This window comes from Strix uralensis, chromosome 7, assembly GCF_047716275.1.
Source record: "Strix uralensis isolate ZFMK-TIS-50842 chromosome 7, bStrUra1, whole genome shotgun sequence".
Lineage (NCBI taxonomy): Eukaryota > Metazoa > Chordata > Aves > Strigiformes > Strigidae > Strix > Strix uralensis.
In genome coordinates this window covers 37,234,683-37,250,462 of record NC_133978.1, presented here as the reverse complement: position 1 = coordinate 37,250,462, position 15,780 = coordinate 37,234,683, and the positions used below count along the sequence as shown (strand labels likewise).

At 39.8% G+C, this 15,780-nt stretch overlaps 1 protein-coding gene across 6 annotated transcripts in view; it reads left to right on the top strand.

The window, feature by feature from the left end:
* Positions 1-15,780, top strand: part of FGFR2 (fibroblast growth factor receptor 2) — an 87,217-nt gene that overhangs the window by 55,121 nt on the left and 16,316 nt on the right. For 3 of the 6 annotated variants that reach the window (XM_074875444.1, XM_074875442.1, XM_074875446.1), the window contains 3 exons: positions 1,480-1,624; positions 3,811-4,007; positions 13,342-13,493. In XM_074875444.1, the coding sequence (XP_074731545.1) occupies positions 1,480-1,624; positions 3,811-4,007; positions 13,342-13,493 (494 nt within the window). The remainder of the gene's footprint in view (positions 1-1,479; positions 1,625-3,810; positions 4,008-13,341; positions 13,494-15,780) is intronic. The other 3 variants (XM_074875443.1, XM_074875445.1, XM_074875441.1) reach the window with 1 other exon arrangement.

The window sequence follows — 15,780 nt, the reverse complement described above, 5'->3', positions numbered from 1 at the left end:
GCAACTGGTATTACACCAGCAGCCATGGAAAAATTCCCACAATATTCTGTGTGTACCATAAACAGTGGTTTCTGATGCTGATCTTTATTCTCTCTTGTGTTTGGTGTCTTTGTGTCTGTGTGTTTACATCCAGTTTTGTTGCTAATTCTGCATACTTTGCAGTTCACATACAGGGTACTCGTTGAATAATATAATTAGTGTATATTTATATATACACACGTGTGTGTATATATATGAAAAGTTCACATAATTACCTACTGAAGCATAAGTCAGGTCAGTTTAGTCACTTATAAATTCCAATGTCACCTGGGACTGTGCAGGGAGGGAGTGTTTCCCAGTTGTTATTCACCAGTTATTACCCAGTTAACAACCCATCAGTAGCAATGAAGACTGGCAACAATGCAACTGCAGCTCACACTAAATTTACTTTAAAATGGTCTGGTAAAAATGTGTTTATTCCCTCATCTTGTATTTCAAAGTGACATTTTTGAATGGAACAGAGACAAAAAGCAGCAAACAATAATGTCTCTAAGTCTCCATCATAGACACCTTGACACTGATACCCTCCTGCGCCCATCTTGGGACAGCTGGAAAGTTCCAGTCCAAGATTTACTCTATCTGTACGAGTTTGGATAATCACTGATACACTGGTTGGTTTGGTGCATAATGACTTGTCAAGCCAGAGATTTAGCAAGTCTGGAAGGAGACCTGAAAAAAAACCACCTTCCAGATTTTTTTTTCAGTCTCTTAAATTTAGAAAAATATATTTTATGTCTACCTCCTGGTTCTTGAACCTTTGGGGTCCAGTTTTTCTCCACATCTGAGAGCCACAACTGATCTTTTTTTGAACAAGAGCTGAGATACACTGCTTCTAAGCAAACCACCAAATATTACCAGACTTCAGATGAAAATGGTATTTGGCAACACTGCATGACATACAATATTGAAGTGTAGTGCAGAGGATGATGCAAGGACCATACACTGCTTAAGACAGCTACTAAGTTGTGTCTTCTGGAGCAGAATTCCCCTCCCCTCCCTTTAAAAAAATTTTTTTTTAAATCCTTTCAGATTATATTTTTGTAGTAAATTCTTTCCTCTGAAACAGGTGACTACATGTGAAGGATCCCACATTCTGTCCTACTTCGTTTTCTCTTTGTTTTTCTTTCAACTTTCTTTTATTAAAAAAGAAGAAGAAAAAAAAAAAAGCTTTGTGGGGTAATTTTTCCATGTCATTTGATTGCATGCATGTTTAGGTGGTGAGTTTAGGTCTGGTGAAGGGTGTTGATTACTTTCTGAGGTGAGCTGGGACCTGTTGGTAAACGCCTTTTGGATGAGGGATTGTGGATGGGGAAGGAGCTTTGCATCTCTACACCTCTGCCTTTACAAAGTGCAAAGCCCTGTGGCTCCATCTCCCTATCCACAAGAATTCTCTCAATGTCTAGCTTTTTCTCTTGCTTCCCTCTTTTGTTTTTTTTTTAGGCTGCCGGTGTTAACACCACGGACAAAGAAATTGAGGTTCTCTATATACGGAATGTAACTTTTGAGGATGCTGGGGAGTATACATGCTTGGCGGGTAATTCTATTGGGATATCCTTTCACACTGCATGGTTGACAGTTCTGCCAGGTATACACTGCTCTCCTTCTGTGGTTTTTCCTCTTTTTTTTTTCCCCTTGTTGATTGCTGCAGAATTAGCACAGCTTCTGTCTCAGAAAAGGAACTTTTACAATGATTTTTTTTTAAACACAGTTGTCTCAAGTCAGAGAATTATTTCATCACATATTTGCAACTCCAAAAACCTAACAACAACTAAAAAAGAGGTGGTGGTGGGGGAATGGCTATTGCACTTAATTGAAATATTTTTACATCTGTTAAATGTTCATCAGAAATGCTAAGGAACTGCATTTCCTTAGCACTTCAGTGAGATAACTGAAAATCAGCACATTAATCATTGTAAACTTTTTCAAGAGGAGGAAATTCAAAATTTCTTATGAAGCTTTGGGACTAATTTGTCCACAGTCATATACTGGTTCATTAAAATACCTGAGCTATTCAGTGTGCTTAAATTCATTTTTGCCTATCCTCCAAATCTCTTACGGAAATTCTAATTTTAATGCCAAAGGATGGTGTACAGAAGCAGTGCCTTCCATATCTTGGGAATCGGCTCCGTGCATCTTTAAACATTGCATGCTCTGAGGAAAAAAAGTAGTCATTTGCTTTTACTGCAAAGCATGTCTTGCTGTTCTGGGGTTGATGATGTTTCTGTCCTTAAAAGAAACAAACATCAATGTGCTTTATTGCCTGAAAATTGTTATCAGCTGTTAGAAATGTAACTGTAGTTGGTTTTGACACTAGTCAAATTTTCTCATTTATAACTGTTGGCAGCTGCCTTAGGAGTTCCTTTGAAAAAACATGAACCACCTGAGGTTTGCTGGGTCATCTTGTGCTTACCATTTATTAATTGTTAATCCTAAGTAAAGGTACAAAACCTGCATGTGCATATTGCTGAGGTTCATATTACGGGAGTGAAATGTTCCCACTTTCTGCAGATAATTTCTTACCCTTTATTAAAATATATTGAACAAGGCAGCTTTATTGCATCTCACTCTTATGTGAACACCGAGCCTGCATGGTCTGTCACCAAGCAGGCAAAGCAGTACTTGTGTAGAGCTTGCTTCTGCTAGCTGTGTTTGCATTTTGCAAGTGCTTGAACAGCATTTTTTTTTTTTTTTTTAAAAACCGATTTTCTTGAATGAAATATTTTTATAAGCCTGGAATGAGGCACAAGAAAATTTCAGCTTGAACGTGCATTGCTTGCGGAGTGACCACTGATTGCTGTGGAATGCTGTTTATCCAGGGGTTGAATCCCAGATAAGGGATTAGGGACAGTGTTTGCACATATAACTGTCTTGAAGATAATTTTAAAATGGTTTCAATCAGAGTAACAGCTATGTGAAACCACTCCCACTAAAATCTAATCTCATAGACTAGTAACCACTGATGAGGTTACTTGAAATATGTGGCTCTTACAAAAGAGGACTCATTAATTAAGGTATTGCTAGCAATTCAGCTTTCGCTTGTGTTACGCTTTTTAACCAGACACTGGGCTCTTCGAAGGACCTCAGGGACATTAGGCACCCAGCATGAACCACAACGAGTTAAGCAGCTGGGCAGCCCGGTCTTTGAAACACTCTTGAAACCCCTAACGTGAGTTTAGAAACATGATGAGGGACCAATTCATTCTGCCTTCTCTCTGTATTTTGAGATCCCAGTGAAAATTTTGGGTAAACAGGCAATGCAGACTCAAGCCCAAATGTCTTTTTGTGAATTTAGACACTTCTTTTAGGCTAGCTAATTCAATCTTTTCTTTTTAGATGTGTCTTTATGTGGTTAAAAAGAATTACAGTGCTTTTGAAGTTTGACCTGAGCAACAAAATGAACCTGAGCCTAGTTTGAACGCTTCAGTTTTTTTCTTTTCCCCTAAAATTATGCTCAATCATCCAATATGTCAATGTATATGTATCTACCTATCTAGGCAGACACACGTATATATCTATATATGTATACGTAGATGCACAAGCTCACACTCAGTGGCTAACTGAGAAGTCAAAAGCAGTGTTCTAGTAAGAAAAATTACTCTCAGATTGCAAGAAGATCTAAACATTCACAGTATTCTGTATGTCACACAGTCACTACAAGAACTGCTGGGGATTTTACCATTTCAAGTTATTCCAAGCACTGTACTGAACTAGGCTTGTACTGTGTGCTAACTCTGTGGCATGATTGTTCCCTCCTAAAAACTTCCAATCCAGCTCCTGAAAAAGAAAAAGAATATCCGACATCTCCAGACTACCTGGAAATAGCAATTTACTGCATAGGGGTCTTCTTAATTGCCTGCATGGTGCTGACAGTCATCGTGTGTCGCATGAAGAACACCACCAAGAAGCCCGATTTCAGCAGCCAGCCCGCTGTCCACAAGCTGACAAAGCGAATCCCTCTGCGCAGACAGGTAACAGAAAGTAGATAAAGAGTTTGAAAAACTTTTACCAAACAACTAAGCCAGCACATCCTTCTGATGAAAGCTTTGGAAAGGGGACTAAATAAGCATTATACCATATTGCAGTAGGGGTAGGATTTAGTTTGGCACCTAGGAGACTGGCATGGGAAGAAAGTACATCTTAACAACACAGCGATGTGTGTCTCAAGGCAAGGAAACCAGGGCAGGGATGTTAAGAGGAGAAATGTAAAAAATGGAATATGTTCTGTATTAGCAGCCTATAGATGGAAAAAATGTATTTAAAGTATTTTGGGGCCTGATCCCACAGCTCATTGAAGTCAATGGAAAAAATTTTACTGACTTAATGGACTTTGGAACAGAATCCTCTTCAATTGTGTATTTTTAATGTTTCTAAGGTGACTATTATTGTAGTAACTAGGTACCAGATACAGAGAGGTATTTTTCCGGAAGAATTTTGAAGACTGAGGGGAGGGAATTTCATAGCCAAGCATCCAGAAACCACCCCAAAATAGAAAAATGACCGTAATAAAGTAAAAATAAGGGAGATACTGTATCAGATCTCAGACAGTTTGATTAAAATGCTGATGCTTTTGAGTGGGGAACAAAAGGAAATGGCAGATTTAAAATGCACACAGCAGCTTCACATGAAATATATTTTGCAATTGCTTGTGGCTGGCAATGAGCGTTGCTGGAGAGGGCAATACCATGAGCAACAAACCAGTTGAACAAGTAACAGGACTTTGGCTTTGTCAAAGGCCATCACTTGCCAAAACAAGCCTCCGTTCCCACATACTATCCTCTCCTGAAAGACTTGTTTCTTTTGAAGATGAAGTTTAATATGTTTTGATTTTCTTGCAGTATGTTTTCAGGATAGACCTCTGAACTCACCAAATCCACCCTCAGCTTTCAGTCTTGTGAGCTGGAGGGGTGTTGGCACCTGAGGCTGTGGTTCACCTTGGTATTCAAAACAGGGGCCGTCCGCAGGGTTGGATCTGGGCTCTGGTCAGGGGGTTTGGATCTGAGGGTTTAGTTCAGGTCCTTTGGATCTGGAGGGTTTAGTTCAGGTCCATCTGCACTGTGAATAGGTTGCACAGGATTTCTGCAGTTTGTTTTTACAGCTTGTCCAGGATATTATTGCTGTCAGATACGTGTACCTTAAAAATAGTTCTTCAGTGTTTGAAATTTAGATGCATGGTCACACAGAGTTAGGGTGGAGCTTGATCTTGGGATTTTGAAGGGTATTACTTTCTTCTGAACCCTTGTTTCTGAGTCTCCTTGGTTAAAAATACTGCAGAATAGTAATGCTTCAGCCATCTTCCTCTAAAGTGCAGTATTTTACAAAACCTTGGTGGGAGACATGAACTTTTTCTGATCTGAAAAATATTTGGTTTGTTTTATGATCAAAAATGTTAATTCTTATTTTTTTCGCAGCTTGGGTTGTGGGGTTTTTTTTTGTTGTTGTTGTGGGTTTTTTTTATAATTTTGTGATTTTACTCATTTGCTTGAAAATCACTGGGAAGAAGAGGGACTTTTGACTCTGTAACAGAAAGTGATGAGAAGCCCTCAGCTCAATTCACACATCTCTGTGGCTAAAGATCTGCGTAGCTTTCTGGACAAAGAAACGCTTTTCAAATGTTGTATACTTAACCATTAGATTTCTGCCTAAATATAAAAGCATCATAATAACTCAGAGATAAGTTGACAGCATAAAACATACTTAAGGTTTCGTGTGAGTTCAGCTGTGTCAGTTGGAAATGGTTCCTTGGGGGGAGAGTTTTATTTCATTGTGTGTGGTAGCAATGCCAACTACTGCCCTCAGTTTAGTTATTTATCATTAAATGATGCAATATGGACCTTCTCCAAAGCTATTGTTTTCAACAGAGAAAAAATTCTCTGTCTTAGAACATGCTTGTCAGATATGGTTTTACCAGTTTATTTTGGTTTTCTACATTCTCCTAGCAAAACTGGCATTTTACTTTTAAAACCGGGAATAATTTTTTGAGAAACAGTATGTGTTTTAAAGTGCAAATCCTATTTCAACCCCTAAGCAAAAATTCCACTACTCTCAATTCTCCCAAGTACTTTTTTATTAACAGGAGTTTCTCATTCAAGGGCTCTCTGCTTTTGTATCTTCATAGAGGAAAATATAACTACTATAAGTGTTAAAAGAAATCTGTATTTCTGTTTTGACGATTTGACTGGTTATTTCACTAATTGTATTAGCACGCAGAGGCAGAACGAGATGATCAGTCCTTGAAAACTTGCTCATCAACAGTGAAGATTCCCTAATTTTTCGGTTAGCATCTCCTTGGTCTCTAAGGCTGCAGCAGTTGTTTAGTTTCTGCATCTTTTAAAGCTGGTTTTGGATTTCAGAATCGTTGTCGCAAATCAAGAATTAAAAAATAATCCAGGAGGTGTTTTATTTAATGGGTATGTGTTTCTGGGTTATTCAACTCTGTTTTGTTGTACAGTCAGGCTTACTTTTTTGTTTCACATTATTTGTATTTCAGAGGATTGTATTTAAAGTCAGGTGGGGTTTTGTCACCAAGCCTTTATTTATCTATTGATCACAGAAGATTCTCCCTTGCCTTTGTGCTGTGTGTGGGAGGAATAGAGAAAGTGGCTGAGTTGTTCAGAGGATGGGTGAGAGCGAGCAGGGGAGATGCTCGTGGCAGGTAGACTGTGAGCTGGGCAGAGATCTGGGGCTGGGTAATGGGATTTGTTGGAATTCCAGAGAAATGAGGCCATAGACTGGAGAATTCTTGATATTGTTTTCAAAGCTCTCTGCTGCTGGGTCAAGCTCCCTAAGGAGCTGGATATGAAAATAATCCTGGTTCACGAAGAGACATTTGCATAACTGTGATGCCATCTTGTCTAAGTGGGATAAGAGTCTTGCTGAGTAACATATGGTTTGGTTTGCAGGCCTGGATTCTCGTACACTATTTAGTCTGAGCTACTACAGGATTTTATCATTCCCCACATGCAGGCGTTTTTTCCCTGCCAAAATGCGGTTCTTTTCACATTCATAGGAAGGGTCATGATGAAGTCAGGAATTATCAGTTCCCTCCCCCTACAATCCTCAGCTTCACTAGGATCTGGTACTTGGTTTTCGAAATAGAAACTGCTAACAGGGAAATCTAGCAAGCAGTTCCTCTTCTTTAAATAAAAGCAGAGGTGCAGTGCTTTTTTGGTATTAGTGCTGTTCTGTTCTAGAAGTACCAGCTTGCGAGGGAGAGAGAGAGGAAGTGTTTGTAGGATTGAACATCACAAACTGATTTGTGATATAGGCTTTAGGTGACAGGTTCACTGAACCAAAAAGTAAAGAGTAGCCTTAAATCGGATTTACATCTCTTTAGTAGAACTTCTTTTTTAACAAATAAATTATAATTTAAACAGAAAAAAAGGCAGTCCCGTCTTTTGTGACTTGCCCAAAGTCAAGTACAAGAGTTTGTCATCACTTGAGCATTTTGTTAGTGCTATCACAGTAACAGATTTGACAGTCTATCAAATCTGGGCCCCCTCAACATGGGTGTATATAGGTGTCTTAAATAGGGAGGAATGATTTCATATGCTTAGTATTTTAAGTACATTCTCATTAATTTGTATCTACTGTTGTTGTTGTTGAGTTTAATCCTTCATAAAAATATGAGTGCATTTGTGGTGAACAAAGATTGTTCATTTAAAGTAAGACTTAAGCTCATCCAGCAGAATAGCTAATTCAAAATGATGATGGCAGCAGGAACCTGAAAAAAAGAAAAGTAATCTGCAACAAGTAAACATAATATTTCACATAGTATTGAGCTGTAAAAATAGAATTCATTTTAAGGAATAGTCTCTGAAATAGAAAGATTAATACACAGCTGTCAGTAGGATATGTTGCAAGGAATTTACCTTAATACCTATTTTAGATTCTTGCTTTATCCTTGGATTTCTCTATACGGAAACCATCGACTTGCCTAGTAGTACTTGTTCTTATGTTGTTGTGTAAGTGTTTCAAAAGGAGTGCTTTTCATGAAGGGGTGGTGCATGTGTGTTAAATGTCAGTACTTAACACTAGGAATCCTCAGTTTCATGTACTGCATTTAACCTTACATTTTCCTAGATCCAGTCACTCAGATGGACTGTTTCTATCAACAGCTGATAGCATTACTTACTAATTATATTTATACACATATATGCATATGACTTCAAATTAACTTTTATAGCAGAGCCTTCAAAAAAACTGACAATTATAGGAAATCACTGCACGGCTGCTAAAATCTCACAGCATGAGGGCCAGAACTGACAGATTTAGGCTTTGGGACAGGGTATAAATCACCAGTGGAGGAACACCCTTTGTAATCAATTACAGACAATCACACACTGCTCTGCAGCTGATTTTGCCACATGGCATTTAAAGATTTCAGCAAAGATTTGTTTGTTTTAAATGCTCCACTGCTTAGAAATGCTTTTAAAGCATTATCTTAGTGCTGATTAAATACAGTGTGTTGGCTGAGGGAAAAAATACGTTGTTAAAATGGGGATATAATCATGCATTGGTGCGTGAGGTTTGGACACAGGGGGCTTTTCTCCTTCTGAAGTGCAGATATGGGGCTAAAGATCTGTCTGAGACTGATACTTTTCTTGGTTCTGGCTCCTAAAAGCAGGAAGGAAGCACACAAAGAATATTTTATGGGGGAGGTCTACCTTCCTCTTGAGCTTAACATATACCACAATAGTCCTTTCAGTGTTTTGCTCAAGTCAAGCTGACTTCTGCTTTCCTTGCTTTAGTTAAGCACTCAGAATACCTCCCTAGTGTAGTGTCATCACTTAAACCAGGTGCCCCCAACACACTGAGTAGACCTTGAAGATGTCTAATTCGCCTACCTTGGGTGCCCTTCCTTGCTTCTCTGCCCTGGCTCTGCTTTGTTCCTTTATCTCTGAGCAGCACATGTTGGTGAGCTGGGTGATGCATTTTGACTAGGTGTCCAGCTGCTGCTTCTTGGCACCTGGTAGACCCAAAAGTGGCCCCGTGGACTGTATATTGGCCATGTACAATTGCAAACGTGCTGCAAAAACTCAGTATGGCCTCTATTGTGCCTGTGTCCTATGTATGTTGAATCTTTGCATGACTGAAAGCAAAAAGAGCATCCACGTACTTGAAAGCAACTCCACACACTGAAATGTAGGGTTGATGGCAAGAGTGTCACTGGTTCTTGAACCTGCATGGCAAGGGGTTGGAGAGCAATGCTGCAAGTAGCAAGCTGGAAAAAGGCCTTCTATCTGCTGTTACTTAAATGTATACATGTAGATTAAAGTTGACCGTGTCTACTGACCTTGGAGTAGGCAGGGTTTTCCTCATTGTTTTATAGTGCACTCTAAGGCAGTGAAAAAAGATGCTTAAGGGATGAGTTCAAAGGTTAATTCTTTACTATTGCAGAAAAGGTGAAAGGCTATTTCGAAACAGAAAATCTCCTCCAACCACAGGCCAGCCTGGGTTGGCTTCATCTTTTCTGGAACAGATTTTTATAGCCCTTGAGCTCCTGTAACTCCTTGTACTGCTCCAATTAATCAATCAGAAGAATATTCCCTGGGAGTACAGTTCATTTTTCTTCTCCCAGACACAGAGTAGTTCCTCTGGATTTCTCATCATTCCTATCCGTGTTAATGCACTTTGGTTACCTACAGCATCTCCGGCCAATCATCCAGTTATTGTGTGAAGTAAACACGTGCAATAATGTTAAAAGGGAAACTGGCAGAGTCTTTCATCTGTTTTTTCTATACATCATTACTATTTAACTTCTGTGTTTGAAATGCATCACCAGAGTATTTCAGTTTATTGCAAGTTTACATTTATAGGTTTTAACCATGCTAAGACCACTGAGTTGTGAGTGTAAGAGCTAGTGAAAAGATGAAACTCTAGTAGAGAACTGAACAGTGTCTAATACAGATATTGTATTCATGAAAAAAAAGACCTCAGAACATTTTGGGCCATTTCTGATATGTAAGGGATATCATCTAAATTTTGCAGCTTCACTTCCTTGCCTTCCTCATGTCCCATGAAAACAATGGTTATAATGACAATGGAAGGTGAGAAGGTAAAGGCAATGTTAATAAACAAAATGATAAATAAATCAGGAGTTGAATAAATATCTTGGTAGAACGGCTGGTGCGTGGGTTTTGGAAATATGAAGGAAGTGGTTGTAGAGTATTAGGGGTAGGTTTGCTGTGAGAGAGATTTAAAAATGGAAACCAGAAATAAGAGAAATGAAATTCAGGGGAAGTCGTGTGGGACAGGAGCTGCTGCATTGTTGAGATTTGCACGTTTCTTAGCGCTGAGCTAGTTCATTTCATGAAGCCTCATTTTTAAACTGTAGTGAAATAATGAAAACAAGCAAAAAATAAGTAAAAATCTAATTCCAGCTCAGGTTCTCATGTTGACCTGCCATGCAGCTCTGAGTGAGCAATTCAGCTCTAGCAGGTGTGTTTCCCTCTAGGCTGGGCATAGCAGCATCTCTCTCGAAGGAATGACTCTGTTCAATATTCACTTACTGATTTATTTAGAGCTACGTAGTCTGCCTCAATAGTAGTTTTCTGTTTGTACCCCAAGTGGTCACCATATTTATTAGCTTTGAGGAATGTGCCAGGTACTTATATTTGCTGAAAGTAAATATTAACATCAGTGATGGTTGGATGGACAAGGGGGAAAGCAGTCCACCTCTGTTATTTGAATGGTAGCCTTATTTGTGCAGTCATACTCTCTTGTTCCATGGATACCACATCTTGCATGCAGAAGCTGGAGCTTCTGATATCAAGAAAGGTCTGTCAGTCAGCTGCAAAACTGTTGACCAAGGTTAATTTTTTTACAGCAGTCCTTAACACTTTTTTTCCTTATGAGACCTCTTTCCAGTCTTAATCTCTGGTCTTAGAAAAATGTCAAGAAACCTACCCCATTTGATGAGATGGGTTTGAGGATGTCAACCTGCAAAAAGACCTCTCAAAACAGGTTGTCAGAGTCATGATGAGAAATTTGTTTGAGAGCCTTAGCCTTGTCCTGTCAAAATAGATTGTGTAAGAGCATGACATGGTTGCAAAAGCTTTTCAGACCCATTCTGAGGAGCTCGAGTAATTCCGTGGGCTGAGACGCTGTAATTGTTAATTGGACTTGAAATAAGGGAGCACTAAGTTGTGCTTACCAGGTGTCAAGAGAGGAGACAAGAGGATTTTGTGTTCATATCACTGTGTGTCACCGATTTGCACTCTAATGCTATTAGGATCTGTTTACTGCTTTTTTTTTTATCTAGTTATAAGACCTCTGGAACAAAGTTGTAGCCTGGTGACACTTTACATAAGCAAACCTGTTGTCAAAGTTGACTCCAGGTGATAAGGACGAAGGTCAAGAGTGGTAGTTATTCCAATACTAGGCTTCCAGCTTGGGCAGGGTCCCAACGACCTGGCTGAGAAGCACCTCCTGCTGCCTGACGTGAGAACAGGAACCAGCGATGACATTGTGAAACAACCTTCACCCACCTTGGCCATTGGATTTGGGCTTGGTCAAGACTGTCACAGCCTGGAGAGAGAAGGAGGAGTCACACTTAAAGGAGGGAAAGACTGGCAATACAAGCATTTTTGCTTTGTTGTTCATATTCACTTGAAACTCTGAGGTCAGCAGACAACAGGCTGCTGCTTGCAGGTTTGAGGAGAGCACCTTACAGAAGATACACCATTCACACCAAAGCGAGTTTTGTTATATGGATGAAATAGCTGCCTCATTTTTCAAAGCAGTTATCAAGTACCTTTGCTCTAAGGAAAATGTTGTTGAGACGGATGAGAAATCATACTCCAAAGTGAATCACGTTTCAAAGCGTTGGACATGAAATTATTTTAGGAGCTCTTCTTCACATTGCCTGCAGAATCTTAATTAAGAATGTAGTTAACTGAAAACTTAAGCATCCCCCAATTATTGTGATAGCTTTTTGATGCTTTCAGTATTGAATGCTTAGAAAATACAGAATCATAGAATCATTTAGGTTGGAATGGACATCTAAGATCATTGAGTCCAACCATTAACGTAACACTGCCAAGGCCACCACTAAACCATGTCCCTAAGCACCACATTTACACATCTTTTAAATACCTCCAGGGATGGTGAATCCACCACTTCCCTGGGCAGCCTGTTCCAATGCTTGACAACCCCTTCAGTGAAGAAGTTTTTCTTAATATCCAATCTAAACCTCCCCTGGTGCAACTTGAGGCCATTTTCTCTCATCCTATCACTTGCTAAAGTACAACACCCACCTCGCTACAACCCCTTTTGCAGAGAGTAATAAGGTCTCCCCTGAGCCTCCTTTTCTCCAGGCTAAACAACCCCAGTTCCCTCAGTCGTTCCTCATAAGACTTTTGCTCTAAACCCTTCACCAGCTTCATTGTCCTTCTCTGGACACACTCCAGCACCTCAATGTCTTTCTTGCAGTGAGGGGCCCAAAACTGAACCCAGTATTCGAGGTGCGGCCTCACCAGTGCCGAGTACAGGGGGACGATCACTTCCCTAGCCCTGCTGGCCACACTATTGCTTAATTACGCCAGGATGCTCTTGGCCTTCTTGGCCACCTGGGCACACTGCTGGATCATATTCAGCTGCTGTAGACCAACACCCCCAGGTCCTTTTCCTCTGGGCAGCTCTCCAGCCCAAGCCTGCAGTGTTGCGTGGGGTTGTTGTGACCCAAGTGCAGGACCTGGTGTGAGAGAATCCAACATTTCCTATGCAGTAACATGCATGTAACCTTGATCATTGACACTCATGAAGAATAGGGGAGCCTTTGCAAAAATACCATTTTTCAATTAAAAACTCAAAATTTCAATTTAATAGTAACACAAAAAAAAGGAAATTGCGTGCTGATTTGGGAGGAGAAATGGTGATATGGACAGCTAGAAGTTAGTGGAAGAAGGGACCTTATTGGTAACATCTGCTTGCAGTATAAGCTGCCCACTTAGGTATCTGTGGGTGATGATGTAAATACTTTCAATTTATTAAAAAAATTTAATTTGATAAATGGAGAGAAAAGTTTATTTAATGTATTTTCTGAGTGAATGTGTTTAAAACTTAGAGGGTTTTCAACCTATGGGACAGGTTTACAGCCTTGGCAGCAATTAGAGTCAGTATTGTGCTTACAAGGGAGGTGAGAATAGTACACTAGAAACAAGACTGTAGGTTCAGCCTCTTTCCTAATACCACTGTTCTGAGCTGGCTTCATTATCAAGTACTGCTGCTTTTCAGATATTGGGCCAAGATTACATCTCTGCCTCTCTTTTTTTTTCCTTTTTGCATCTTGTATTGCAACAACAGGTGTCAGCTGACTCGAGCTCCTCCATGAATTCCAACACACCTCTGGTGAGGATAACTACTCGCCTCTCCTCTACTGCTGATGCCCCCATGCTGGCAGGAGTCTCGGAATATGAATTGCCAGAAGACCCAAAATGGGAGTTTCCAAGAGATAAGTACGTAGCCTTTTTCCCTTAACACTGCCTATGCACATCTGAAAAACATGACACAGTATGGGAGGAAGCATCTTTCCTAATGTCTCCCAGGGTTTCTTTAGTTAAAAGAAAATCTCAATTACTTGAGCCTCCTCTGAAGGAGGATCCAAGGATCCAATTGAAGATCCAATTCAATTATCTGAAATCAGTTTGTTTAAATAGAAACTAAATTTTTTCTGCGTGTCATTATGATTTTTATTTTCCGATTTCTTGTAGGTTTTCAGATACTGTGCTGAAATGTAACTCCTCTGTTAGGAAGGGAGTAAATCTGAAAGCTTGTTTCAAAATATACTCAAGACTGAGAGATAACCATGTACAAGCATTACTGAAGATTTCCCCAAGCAATACCTCTGTACATTAAACCATGTTTATTAGTTGATTACTTAATTGGTTAATATTTATAAAATAAGTAATACAGTGTCATGTAGGAGATAGAGAAAGTCTAAAATATCATATTAGACAATGTTTTCTTTCTGTCAGGACTCTGGGTAGGATTTTGTGTTGATTTTGTATTAACCTGTATTAATGGAGATGATTTTTGATTTAGAGGGACATCTTGCATATTGTGGGCATATATGTACAACAACTGTGGCTTAAAAGTATTCGGTTTCAAGCAGAGAATAGTGATATCTGATAAATGCAAATTCGTATGGCTGCATAATATTTTCTTCAAAGTCTGTTAACGAACATGCAAAATGAGCTTCTGAATAATCTAATTAAAGCTGTAACCGTATTTCTTAATATAAAAAAAGACATGTAAAAGAGAAATAATATTAACACAGATAGACCCATGATTATTTATTAAAGTTAGCACTAACTTTAAGAAGTCTTTAGGTGGCTTTGAGAAAATAACACCTCTTATCATGAACAGTTCTCTTTGAAAGTTCAGGGTTGTAACTTTTGGATAGAAGAGCTGTAATTTTGAACCTTCTGACAACTGTTCTGGAAATTATTTTAATGATGTAGCTGAAAACTAGTGCAAAATGCTGTAATTGCCACCTGCAGTATTCTAGTCAACAGTGAGGGCCTGTATATGTACTTCTGTCAGCCCATGCCCTGGGGGGATACACCAAATGCGGAAAATTTTAGAGTGCTAAACATTTAAAACCAGCGTTCAGCACAAATGTAGGTGGAGCAGATTTGCAATGAAAGGAGGCTATTTAGAGGCAGTTTATTAGGTTGGGGGGCAGGAGGCACACAATGAGGGGTTTGTTACTTTAGTCCTAGCAGGGCAATAGCACATAAATTAACCAGTTTCCAATGCAAATGTTTGTTCTTTGCCAAGATCCTAAATTCAATTTTAGTTCTGGAGAAAACGCAGGATGACCTCAGCATAGCATACGCTGCCCTTCAGTCTTTGCACCTTTTTAAACTTGCATTTGCTTTAGAAACCAGTCCAAAACAGCTTGAGGAATTCTCACCGAGGCAAAGACCGCATTTGACAAGGAGTCTGTGGGCTGCCCTTGGGAGGAACCACCTCTCACTTCTGTCCTGTGCCTGAGCAGATAAGCGGGGTTTTCAAACCACATAGCCCTGGTCTAACACTCTTCTATTGATGGTATGACAACCTCTCCCTTTATTTCATGAGGAAAGACGTGCTTTTAAGAACGAGTCCCTACATAATCATACCTGTGAATCTTGCTTTTGACCATGGAAAGCCAAGACCTTAAGAAATCAGTTCTGAAAATGCCTATCCGCTTCTGGCCCCTACACTGGATAATGTTAACAGCATCACACTTGCCGAGCACCCTCTCTGATTTCTGCCATGGCACTCCTTCTGGATGTTAGGTGATATTCTCTGTGAGTAAAGGAACCCAAATCTGGCCCTTAAGCACTTAGGCTGGAACCAAAAAGACTTTACCCAGAGGCTTTGAAGTTTCTTTTTTATTTTATCTCTTTATCCTCATAAAGTTGAGATCGACATCTCTGTGTCTGTCTGTTACAGCTGAGCAGGTTTTACAACGAGGGATATGCTCCACAAAATGCATTTTTGCAGAGCCCTCTTTAATGACCGCTCTTTTTAGAAGGTTTCTTGCGTTGATACTGTGATTATAACCGAGTTTCAGTTTCCTCCAGTCTCTGCTTCCTGCTCTCTAAGCAGAGCCCGGGTGCTGCAGACAGGAGGCATCTCCTGTTACCCTCATACATGACACTTGTGGCAGCAAAGAGCCCGCAGCCAAGAAACAGCCTCTGTGCTAGACCCAGCTGTGGATAAATAAAGCATCCCGTCTCGCCCCTTAAAGGATCA